Here is a 12,803-nt window from a genome sequence, read left to right as displayed (position 1 = left end):
TAAATAAAGGGGTGTGCCAAGATAGGGTGTCAGAATGTTTACGAAATACCATAATGGGCACACACCTGTGTCCCCCTTGTAATCACATGGGCTGGAAAAGTACCATCTGAACTGGCCAAAGGTTAATGTGAAAACAATAATTAACTCTGATTACCAGGGTGGGGGCTAAGATTAAGGCTCTCCAACCTTCCAAACAAGTGCCCAAAATTGTCAGCAGTAACCATCAGCTGGGCATCTAGATATACCTAGCAGCATTTGATGGTCCACTGCAGTTTGTACATGCCTCTAGATCTGAACTAGTAATGACAGTTACTTAACATCCACAGTTTTAAATTTTATTTCTTTTCTGACACATTAAAATATACTATCTTAAAGACAACTTTTTTTTTAAACTTAGATGAGTTTTGGTTCTCGGATGGGTCCTTATCTGATAAGTCAAGATTCAATGACCCTGGCCTGATGCCCCTTCCAGACACAGCCACAGGATTAGACTGGTCTAACTTGGTAGATGCTGCACAAGCATTTGAAGGTAATAAAAGAATCTGTGTAACTTTTGCATTAAATATAGCTCATCCAAATTATAATTCAGTGCCAATTAATATAGTATTTTCAGTAAAAGAAAGATATTAATTTTATATTATCAGTATCCCAAAGCAGCATGATGAAATAAGTAGCTGCTCATAGGATGAATTCAGACATAATATCATGGTCATCTGTTAATTAATCATCATGGTTTGAGCTTCTGGTCATACGGCAGGCAAACCATGGTTTAGAGCTCCTTGTCTGCTTCTGTTTCCCATCTATTCTTTGCTTTGTTCCTGTCTCCATGGTACAGCAGCTTCTTGAGATGTAGCAATGGCCCTAAGTGTGGTTTTTTCAGTAGTCTGTGAATTCAGGCATAATGCAAAACCACAATTAGCACACTATGATTTGGAAAGCAACTTCAAACCATGATTTCAGACCCCAGTTTGTTGGCCTCAAACAAATTATGGTTTATGGGCAGCTTCAGATTCCAACGTAATACAGAATTATGTTTTAGCTGGTTTTGTGTTGTGTCTGGACCAAGCCATAGTCTCATAATTTTAAATCACATTAGGAATTCATTTGGAAGCCAGCTTTTAAATAGTTTTTGAGTACAGGCAGCAAAACCTCATTACCAGCAGATCCAGCAGTTTCACTGCTGGTTTCACATATCCACGGCTGGGGAACTGATACCTGACATTGGCATATGCTGGAGAAAATGGTGGGGAAAGGGTTAAATCCACAGTTTGGGGAGTGGACAGAAATGACCTCGGAGGTCATTTCTGGCTGCCATTTGAAGTGTGGGGGCCATTTTCCATTAAAAAAAAAAAAAAAAACCCCGAAAATTCTGGGGGGCATTGCTGGAGGCCTGTGGAGCACGGTAGGGCACTTTACTTTTCATTTTCTGCTCCTTTTTCACAGCTTTTTGAATGTTTTTTGGACCTCCAGGAACTTAACCCCCACAATTACATAGATTTCAATGGCCCAATATTCGTGGTTTCACTACCCATGGTAATTGCAGAGGAATTACAGGCAAACCTCATTATCTTTGGGTTCAACACTCGTGGTTTCACATATCCACGGTTGGAGAATAGGCACCTGATCTCAGCATACACACAAACAATACCCCGTGCAACTCGTGTATCCATGGGTCAGGGTGGTGGCAGAGGTACTTTTTAAAACCACCCCTATATAGCAGGGATGGCTTCAGGGATGGTGGAGGCAGTAGCAGGGACTCCTTCTCCCTCCCAAGCTCTCTTCCAGCTGACCACGTGGGCACTCTGCATCCCATTTTGGGCCTCTCTGAGCACCCGCTGCTGCTTCCGGAGCAATCCCTGCCACACAGTGGCAGTTTTAAAAGGTACTTCTGCTGCCTCCGGGATCCCAGTCCCCCAATCCCCATTGCCCCAATACATCGATATTTGCGGATTCTGTATCTGCAGTTGTCGCACAGAACAGAACCCCCGTGAATATAAAAGTTTTCCTGTACTTGATCCACCCTGATTGCACACATCAGCTTTTTTCATTATTCCTTGCTAATAGTAAAATTCTTAACTAGCCTAATATTGGTACAAAAATAGAGTATTGTATTATATTTCAAAATGAGAGAAAACAAACCAAGCTTTGGCCTTGGGTGCAAAGCATCATATGCTCAAATTTCTATAGGTATTAAATTAGGGAGAGAATGTGAGTGGTAATGCAAAACTGCAAATCCTACACATTTCAGATAATGCCTTTATATATGAAACATTGGAGGGCGAGGGTTTCACAGCAATACAAGCATGAGTACTGTACTTCTTCTTGGATATACTATACTGTTACCTTAGAGTCTAAGGCTTAGACATACCTCAGCTGTTATCTTTCATTGTTACAATTTCATAACTAAAGCCATGGAATTTAAAACACAATGAACATTCAGTCACTCCATGTCACAATGTGTGTGTTGAAGTCCCACTGGTTTTAATGTAACTGTCTGTTTACAATTATAGTCTAAGGAAGTTGTACATGAAGAATGAATAGACTTCTCTAAAAAGTCACTGGAGATAATGAAGCTGAGTTCTAGCTTGGATATTAACTGTTTTAATTGTCTTGAATTTTAAATATTGTGTCACAGTCATGGTCATAGTCTTTATTTCGCTCTTTGACCAGCACGAATATTGTTTCAAATTTTGTACACTGCCTAGAGATTTATATATCAGGCGGTATAAAAATATGATAAATAAATAAATATAAATAAATATTTATTTTCTGGATTCTGTTGCATTGTATGACTTGAACCCTGTATTGAATGGTCATGGCATCTGAAATAGATTCTAAAGAGGCTTTTTAAAACTTCAGAAGAGCCAACAGCTGTATATTATTGAAAAATACAGAAAGCCCAGTTCTAAGAGTTAATGCATTTGGAGCATACAGGTGAAACTCGGAAAATTAGAATATCGTGCAAAAGTTCATTAATTTCAGTAATGCAAATTAAAAGGTGAAACTGATATATGAGACAGACGCATTACATGCAAAGCGAGATAAGTCAAGCCTTAATTTGTTATAATTGTGATGATCATGGCATACAGCTCATGAGAACCCCAAATCCACAATCTCAGAAAATTAGAATATTACATGGAACCAAGAAGACAAGGATTGAAGAAAAGAACAATATTGGACCTCTGAAAAGTATACAGTATACTGTGCTTGATTGGCCAGCAAACTCGCCTGACCTTACCGCATAGAGAATCTATGGGGCATTGCCAAGAGAAGGATGAGAGACATGAGACCAAACAATGCAGAATTGCTGAAGGCCGCTAATGAAGCATCCTGGTCTTCCATAATACTTCATCAGTGCCACAGGCTGATAGCATCCATGCCACGCCGCATTGAGGCAGTAATTGCTGCAAAAGGGGCCCAAACAAGTACTGAATACATATGCATGCTTATACTTTTCAGAGGTCCGATATTGTTCTATTCTTCAATCCTTGTCTTCTTGGTTCCATGTAATATTCTAATTTTCTGAGATTGTGGATTTGGGGTTTTCATGAGCTGTACGCCATGATCATCACAATTATAACAAATTAAGGCTTGACTTCTCTCGCTTTGCATGTAATGCGTCTGTCTCATATATCAGTTTCACCTTTTAATTTGCATTACTGAAATTAATGGACTTTTGCACAATATTCTAATTTTCCGAGTTTCAACTGTAATTGTTTGTTTGTTTCTATTGTTATCCTGCCCCTTCTTCCCCAGTTAGTACCTGCCTCAATTCTGGTGGTGCGGATACTCAAAGTAAGGCATCAGCTGATAGCCGTGTATGGGCAGGTTGATATGGAAGCAAGTGTTGCTTTTTGATTTCTGGATCTCAAACTGTGGCTAGATAGGATAGTTATTCTGTCCAGGGAGATGGGGTTCAACCAGTTCTGGGTGATGGTGCACTGCCCCTGAAGGATCAGGTTCACAGATTGGCAGGGTACATAGTCACCGGAAGCACAACTGTGTCCTGTGACACAATGCATCTTTGGTGCACCAACTGTATTCTCTCCTGGACAGAGATAGTCTTGCCACTACTATCTGGGGATAGTCTTGTCATAGTTATCCATGCTCTGGCAATCTGCTGCCCAGTCTGCTACAATGTGTTATATGTGGGCTGCCACTGAAAACAGTTTAGAAACTTTGGTTACTCTAGAATGCTGCAGCTAATGCTTGTTCCTGGGACCATGCGCTGGTAATGTCATAACTGTGTTAAAAGAACTTCTTTGTTTGCCAGTCTGTTTCTGAGCCCAATTCAGAGTGCTGGTACTTATCTGGAAAGCCGCATACAGCTCGGGGCCTAATACTTAAAGGAATGCTCACTTCCATATCAATCTATCTCTACACTATGTTGATTGGCCAGTGACCTCTTTTGTGTGACCTATGTTTGGAACTGAAATGGATGACTACTGGAGAAGGGACCTTTTTAATCTGTGGCATTCTGTTTCCAGAATTCTTTCCCTAGAAAGGCTTTCCTGGAACCTTTGCTACTTTCTTTTAGGCATCAAGCAGCACTTTTTGTAGTCTCCCAGGCCTTTTAATATCATCTTACGGCTTTTATTCATCGAATTAGCTTTAGCTACTCTGAATTACTTTAGTATTTCTAAATGCTGCTACCTTTCTTGATGCTTGAATTGCCACTATTTATTGTTGTGGTCATTACTGGTTTGTGTTTTTATTTTAATATTTCTATTTTGTACACTACCTTGGTATACCGGAAGGCAGTATAAACATTTTGTGAAATATTCTGGGCCTTAATTGTAATGTTAGCTGGTGTAAAAACTAGAATACATTTTATCTAGTTCTTGCATTAACTTTGTCCAACTGTGCAAAGCAGTCCCAATTTGATTCGAAGCCCACCTTGAGGCTTTAAGGGGACTCCAGTTCAACTCTGCACTTCAGAGAATGGTCTGGTTTGGACTGATTTGAAGGGTCTCTTTGAATTGAAATGGAAGTCTCAGCCACCATTGCCACCACCTGGCCTGGAACACAAACCCACACTCTCCTAGTCCCTGTCTTTACCAGACAAGGCAAAAGCATTATATCTTTAATTTTTTCTCATAGTGGCAAGAAAGCAGTGACTGTGGCCACTTTACTTTTTAAATGACTTCCTTTAGAATCCCTCCCCCACCTTTTCCTCCCTGCATTTACTCCTGTGAAAAGCACAAAATCTTCTGGGTTCTGTAGTCTCTTTTGGGTGTAGCCATTGCACAGGACTTCCATGCAGGGAGGAAGAAGAAAAAAACCCTTGAGGTCTTTTTAAATGTGACACAGTCTCAGTTATTCTGCTGGAAGAAAGAATGTTTTAAAGAGACTATGCTCTTGCCTGCCTGGTAAATGTAGAGGTTGGGGAGCATGGGGAGGGTGGTGAGGCCAAATTGATTCCAAATCTAATCTGGCTCTGATTTGATTTGATTCGACCCTAGCCAGTTGGCAATTCAGATCGAATAAGTCCAAATAGTGTCCAATTAGATTTTGATCCAGTTTGGCCTCTGAATTTTTGCATAACCCTGTGTTTTAGCTTCAGTAGATGCACCAAAAGCTAATACTTGCATATCTTGCTAGGAAATTGGGCGTGTGGGATGTACAAGGAATATATTAGTCTATCATTGAAATAAACATGTATTATATGGACTATTGTTAACTCTCCCTATTCTTTTTCATCATGGGTTGATGAAAAATTGTAGACAATGCTTAAAGCATAAATCTGAAAAGGATAACTAGGTATCAATCTGCTCTGTTATGACTGTCCCATTCCTTCTTTTAGTGCATATGCTTGCAGGATCTTTTCTGTACTCTGAATATATTATCACCTGGAATGAGTAAACTTATTTTTTAGTTTCCTTGATACTGCTATACTGCCATAATTCACTCTGGTCCTGTGATGCCACTGAAGTGTAAAATATTTTCTTGTTGTAACAGCAGATATGAACTTGCCACTCAAAAACAGAGGAAGATCACAAACTACAAAAAGGAATACATATAACAGATGCTTGCTGCTCTTTATATATAACACATTGGGAATCCAACATAATTTTACACTAACTAAAGTAATTGTTACTGCTAAAGACGATAATCCAGTCTTTTATAGCATCTCAGCTTGTTCATTTTACAAGTCTTACAATTTATTGTAGTGGCTTTCTTTTCATTACATTTTCAGTAAGAAAAATACATAGTTGGGAGATTAATTGTGGTGGGTAGAAGGTGAAAAATACTGCTTTGAGAAGGCTAACAAAGGTCCCACAGTAAGAGCTAGCATGAGTGGTATGGAGTAATACTCCACAAATTTTGTGTCTTATAAGAACAGCAGCTTCATTATTCCAGAGTTAGTTTGGTGGACTCTGTTGTTCATAGGAACATTCTAAATCTTATTTCAGATTATGACTCTGACGAAGAACTTGGGCCAATCTGTCATCACACTTCGTTTCTAGGTGATGGTCTGGGGTTGACTGTTGGATCTTAATTTTTTTAGCCTACCTTTATGCTTTTATATGTTTGCACGTTTGCATGATTATATGCAAGCTTCGGGCCTTTGAGAGATGAGAGGGGAAGGCATGATATGGCCATGATCAATAGATGTCTGTGGGCTCTTGAGAAATCGAGTTAATTTCCATCTACACATAAACAAATGGTCTCTCTTGTTATAGAATAAACCTTCTGCATGGAAAAAGCTCAAAATGTGATGTACTCACATTCTACATGAATTTGTGTGGCATACTTGTTTCTTTAGTGCTGGGTATATTTTGTCTGCCACACTGCATGTCTTTCAATGAGAAATCTCGGTTCTCAAACAAGTTAAGCATGTATTCTGTGAGTCCTAGGCAAATAAGTTGCTACCTGAAAATCCTAAAAGGAAGCTTCTTATTTTCTGTGCCTAAAACTGATAAACCTATGACAAACTTCTGGTAGAACTAGCCTATTGGTCTTTAAGCCTGCAGGTCACCAATGGCTTATGCAATATATTCAAGTATTGTTGTGCAATAAATGTGCATTGCTATACTGGATTCCAAGGCTTTTAATTATTTCTCTCGCCATCAAGTGCCTGCCTCAGATTTTCTATACATTTCAGCAAAACTTAGGGGAAACAAATCTATCTTACCTTGATACCAGTTTGATATAAACTGAGGCTATAGCACATTTGCTTTCAGGCAGTTTGCTGGAAATCCAGATGGCTAGGAGAGAAATAATAATAACTTTTAAAAATCTATGATACAGACACTTTCTTCCTTGACTGTAATTCAATCCAGATAAAAACATATCCTACTTTTTAATCAGTGTTACGTACTTTTCTGATCCATATTTTTATTTGCCTTTCCAGATCAAAGGGTAGCATCTTTTTGCACCCTAAATGACATGCAGCATGTGCAAGATTTGGAGAATAATCAAAACTTGCCTTTGGGTGCAAATCCAACAAATGGAAAAGACTTCATTGATACGACTGGGTATGTAAGTCAGATGATGCTTCCCACAACCCTCAAATGTAGTGCTGTCCTTACTGTTAGCTTTCTGACTTTTTACACCTAAAGCACAATTCAGCAAATCGTGCAACTAGCTCTGCATTCCTAGAGGGGATTTGGGTTATGTGTTTCTCAAACAGCATCATGTGCCTCAGTAGGCTGGTTCAAATGTCATATAGAGCCTAGATTAAACCTTGGCTCTGTGTGACATCTCCAGTCCTTGGAAGCACACACTCCCTCCTCGAGGCTCTGAAGAATTCTACTTCTGACTGTGGCTAGAAAGAAGCAATCTGACTGATGTGATCATGATATCCAATCCTGCCTTGTTGTATCCAAAGTTGCAAAAATAAATCACAACACCGAGGTTTGAAATTGCATGGAGAGGAAAGCTGGGAGTGAATGTTCCCAAGGCTCAGGAACATAACACAAAGTCAAAGTTTGGCCTTGATTCTGCATGGCATCTGAGCCAGCCTCAGACCATGTCTGAAACTCAGGCGAGTGTTTAAAATCAACTTCTGATATGGTTTGGGGGCCTTCAATTCCAAGATACAGTATCTGGATTCCTGCTTTGAGTGCACAGAAGCCTTGGATACATCTAAAGTAGCTCTCAATACTGTAAAATTTATATTTACATTTAAATGCATTTCTTTCTTTTATTCAAGGGATAGTTATTTAAAGGTGACTATCTCATTATGACATAATAATGCATCTAGCAGAACTGTCTTATAGAAGATATGGTGACCATAGATGCTGTTATGCTCCTGGTGTTTTAGAAATAGAAAAATCTGCCTCAGTGCAATGAGTGGGATTAGAATATCTTCAGGCAGTGCTCATATTACAGGGAGTCTTTCCTTCTTACCTTTTTGCAACTGCTCTCTTAGTTTTTAGAAGGCTATGGGGGCATAATATGGCACCCCTAACTATATATTTTAGGCCTGCTTTCACGGACCTCTTAACCTCCACTGTTTATCTGCTCTGTGCCTGGAGGAAGAGGGAAGTCTGGTCTCCAGCTCTGCTTTGCTTAGTTAGGTTGCTTATCTGGATCCACCTATAGTATGGCGCCAGGTAGGGTGTGTGTCTAGCTAGCTCATTGCTGCCCTCCTATCCCATCATGCACTTTATTTGGTTAAACAGGGTCTCCTGCTTCATTCCAACAATCTCGGCTGCCTTAGAGTCTGACCTGCATGGGGGAATTTTTCAACCAAGTGGAACAGCATCACTAGCTATACCTTAAATGTGCTTATCTTTATAGCCGAGGACCAAAAATAACCCTTGCCCCAAAGCTGAGCACATTCTTGAAACTAGGAGAGCGTTGAGGGGAATTGAACTCAAATGAACCATTAGAAACCTCTTGGAGGTGGCTAGATTCTGCCTTTTTGGTACTGCTTGGGAAAGATCAGAACAACTTCTGCAGAAGAATGCTTAGGCCCAGCTGGTATCTTACGTTTTGAAGTCTAGGATGGGGGGATATGATATCCAAGAACAAATTACTGAAAAATCCTTTTGAGAATTACTAAGGATGGGGCAAGAGCACGGGTTCCAACCCAGAATGCATGTATGTATGCTAGTTATATAAACAAACAAACATATTTGTATACCATCCAAAATTCAAGTCTCTGTGCAGTTTACAACAAAATAATAAAAACAACAAATAAAAAGGTTAAAACATTACAACAAAATAAAATATCTATATTATTAATCCCCGTTGACGTGCCTCTGTGGGGATGCGTCCCGGCAACCCAGCGGATTGGCTGGGAAGCCGAGGCGCCAGATTGGCTGGGCAGTGGAGCTCACGCGCGGCAGGATTCATGAGACTGTTGAGCTGCTGCCCAGGGAAATGGCGGATGGGTGGGCGGACGGCGGCAGGACCAGCCGTGGCGGGCACTGCGCACCACCAGTGTGAGGAAGCGGCAGCAGGAGCAAACGGACCAGCAAGCTGGTCAGAAACCACAAGCGGGGAGGGGTGGGGAGAGAAGCGAGAGGGTGGGCGGTGGTTAGAGAAACCTGGGGGAAGAGTTAGGGAGAAGGGGCTGAAGGGGGGGTAGCCAGGGAGAACTAGGGGTGCAGATGCTATGCGCCCGGTCAACTAGTTAAACATTAAAACTATTAAAAATCATCAACTATTAAAACAGTATCTAATTAAAAGCCTGTGTGAATAAATGCATCTTGACTGCTTTTTTAAAAGTTGTAAGAGATGTGGAGGCTTTTATTTCAGCAGGGAACGTGTTCCAAAGCCTCGGGGCAGCAGTGGAGAAGGCCCGTCCCAGAGTAGCCATGAGACGTGCCGGTGGCAACTGGAGACGAATCTCTCCTGATTATCTCAATGGGTTGTGTGGTTCATAGCGAAGAAGCTGTTCTCTTAAATACCCAGGGCCCAAGCAGTTTAGGGCTTTATAGGTTATAACCAAGACCTTGTATTTTGCCCGGAAACCTATCGGCACACAGTGTAGATCTGATAGACAGGAGTGATATGGTCCCTCCAAGATGACCCCCAGACCAATCTGGCTACCACATTCTCGACCAACTATAGTCTCCAGACTATGAACAAAGGCAGCCCTACATAGAGTGCATTGCAGTAGTCAAGTCTGGAGGTGACCAGCAGATGTACTACTGTTCTGAGGTAATTTATCTCAAGAAACTGATGCGTATCAGATTAAGCTGATAAAAGGCACCTATGGCCACTGCCTCAACCTGGGACACCAGGGAGAGCTTTGTGTCCAGAAGCACCCCCAGACTGTGTACCTGTTCATTCTGGGGAAGTGTGACCCCGTCCAGAACTGGCAGGTCAATATAGTCTCATGTGTTCCAAACCCACACAATAAGTACCTCCCTCATCTGGATTCAGTCTGTTTATCTCTCATCCAACCCATCACCACCTCCAGACAGGCATTTATGGAGATTATGCCTTCTCCTGATGATGTTGATATGGAGAAAACGATTTGGGTGTCATCAGCATACTGATAACACCCAGTACCAGATCTCCTGATGATCTCTCCCAGATGTTAAACAACATCGGAGCCAATATGGAGCCCTAAGGGACACCATACTGAATTTCAGATTTTGAAGAACAGTAGTCCTCAAGGGACACCATCTGGAATCTGCCAGAGAGGTAGGAGTGGAACCACTGTAGAGCAGTGCCTCCAACTTACACCGCCTTCAGACGCTCCAGAAGGATACTATGGTCGATAGTATTGAAAGCCGCCGAGAGATCAAAAAGATCAAGAGTCACACTTCCTCTGTCAATTCCCAATCTGAGATCTTCCATCAGACTGACCAAAGCAGTCTCTACTCCATAGCCCCCTTGAAAGCCAGTCTGAAATGCATCTAGATAATCAGTTTCATCCAAGACTGCCTGAGGTTGGGAGGCCACCACCCTTTCAATTAACTTGCCTAGCCATAGAAGGTTGGAGACAGGCCTATAGTTGCTTAACTCTGAGGGATCCAACACAGGCTTCTTCAAAAGAGGTCTAATAAATACCTTTTTGAGGCAAGGAGGCATCCTGCCCTCCCTCAGAGAAGCATTTATGAACTCTACCAGGCCTTCTACAACAACTTCCCTGCCAGATAGTATAAGCCATGTCAGGCAAGGGTCAAAAGAAGAGGTGATGGGCTGCACCGCTCCAAGCAGCTTGTCCACATCCTCATGAGTCACAAACTGGAAGTGATTAAACCTGTCCACAAAAGAGGAGTTGCTGGACATCTCCGATTCAGACACTGCAGTAATTGTGGGGTCTAAATTCAAGACAGCCCAAATAGGAGAGATTTTATCCACACAAAAACTCATTAATCACCTCACAGCAGGTAATTGTTGGTTCCAAGTTCTGATTCAAGAGAGGAGGTACTTACTAGCCCTCTCACAACCTTGAACAACTCCGCTAGACATGAACTTGCGGACGCAATATGGGCTGAAAAGAATCTCTTCTTTGCTGCCCGTGTTGCCAGAGCATAGACCTTCAAATGTGCTCTATGTTGTAATCTGTCAGATTCGAGTCAAGTCTTCTTCCACTTGCGCTCCAGTCGTCTACCTCACCGCTTCAGCCCCCACAGTTTTTCCGTATACCAAGGGACCCATTTTGAAGCGGGTCAGAGAGGATGCTTAGGAGCTAGAATGTCTACTGACTGCCCTGGTGAGTTTGCTGTTCCAGTTTTCCACCAGGGCATCAACAGGATCACCTGCAGAGCCAACACTAAATCCCTCCAAGACTTCTTGGAACCCCATTGGATCCAGTAACCACAAAACTCATGAAAATGCTTGCTTATTCTCCCATTTCAGTGCAGTTCAGCAGCCGTAGGAAGTTGTTGCTCTTGGTACATTAAGTCAGCCCTAATTTTTCTGGTAATGCATTGTATTCTGTATGCATAAACATAGAGTGCCTGGTAGGAACACCACGGAGTATGAGTTGAGGAGGCTAGTGGGAGGGTCTAAAGTAGTGGGCATCAGCCTGTAGGCTTTGAAGATTCCATTAAGGTCCCCCTGCCCTCTTCCCCATAATTAGAGTACTATCTGCAGATTGATTATCTCCATTAATAGGGGTTCTGTCATTGAGCACATTTCACTCCTAAAAGTCTCGACGTTTATTGGAGATAATATAAGATAATAGCTTGGGCAGAAAGATTATATGGTATTGGAGAGGCATGTTTCAGTTACCCTATGTTCAGATCTTGGTAGGAAGAAAGAGAGAAAATTTAACGGCACCAATGGTGGGAGGGCTTACTATCCAATTGAATGCTTCATCTTTAGTGCCCCTAGCAATTTTGATAGTACATGGCAAACAATAAGATTGTTGGGTTGCAGTTGCCCTAGGGGAATGAAAACCAGAGGAAGCTTGCATGCAATGTTAATTTAGCTCATTAAATCACTGTTCAGTAGTCCTCCCTGCCTTTCAATTTGCCATGACAACTGCATTTCTCTGGCTGCTGCATGAATCCTTTTTAGAAGTATTTCCTAAGATGTGCTGCAAGTAGATTCTGTATTTTAGAATTATTAGGTAGCCAATTATAACCGCTTAAATATATAAATATATAAATACCTATTTAAATTTCTTGGTTGAAGCCTGTGCAGGCTAAAAGTAGTTATAATACTCTTTTCAGTACTGGTTACCGAGGCCTGCTTCAGACATTGCTGGGTGTGGTCTGGCTGCCAACCCAACTACAAACCACATTGACATGAAACTGCATGGGAAGCTATTTATTTGAAGCAGCACCTACGCACATTCAGGCAATCTTGAATGTTCTACAGGAACTTTTCATTTTATGGACTGTATTGCTCACTAGCATGATTGAAATTACCTGAAGTCCATAGTTGCTACT

At 41.5% G+C, this 12,803-nt stretch overlaps 1 protein-coding gene and 1 long non-coding RNA gene across 11 annotated transcripts in view; one reads left to right on the top strand and one right to left on the bottom strand.

The window, feature by feature from the left end:
• Window positions 1-12,803, top strand: part of SIPA1L2 (signal induced proliferation associated 1 like 2) — a 169,941-nt gene that overhangs the window by 146,134 nt on the left and 11,004 nt on the right. For 7 of the 10 annotated variants that reach the window (XM_053298828.1, XM_053298822.1, XM_053298784.1 and 4 more), the window contains 3 exons: window positions 398-529; window positions 6,414-6,467; window positions 7,355-7,478. In XM_053298828.1, coding sequence (XP_053154803.1) covers window positions 398-529; window positions 6,414-6,467; window positions 7,355-7,478 — 310 coding nt within the window. The remainder of the gene's footprint in view (window positions 1-397; window positions 530-6,413; window positions 6,468-7,354; window positions 7,479-12,803) is intronic. The other 3 variants (XM_053298837.1, XM_053298861.1, XM_053298854.1) reach the window with 2 other exon arrangements.
• The window catches only part of LOC128346068 (uncharacterized), a 31,886-nt gene continuing 26,245 nt past the window's right edge, over window positions 7,163-12,803 (bottom strand). The window contains exon 3 of the long non-coding RNA XR_008316763.1: window positions 7,163-7,208. This is a non-coding gene — a long non-coding RNA (uncharacterized LOC128346068). The remainder of the gene's footprint in view (window positions 7,209-12,803) is intronic.

The sequence above is a fragment of the Hemicordylus capensis genome, chromosome 1 (genome assembly GCF_027244095.1).
Source record: "Hemicordylus capensis ecotype Gifberg chromosome 1, rHemCap1.1.pri, whole genome shotgun sequence".
NCBI classification, from domain to species: Eukaryota; Metazoa; Chordata; class Lepidosauria; order Squamata; family Cordylidae; genus Hemicordylus; species Hemicordylus capensis.
The sequence above is the reverse complement of the archived record's forward strand: the minus strand, read 5'-3'. Positions and strand labels throughout refer to the sequence as shown.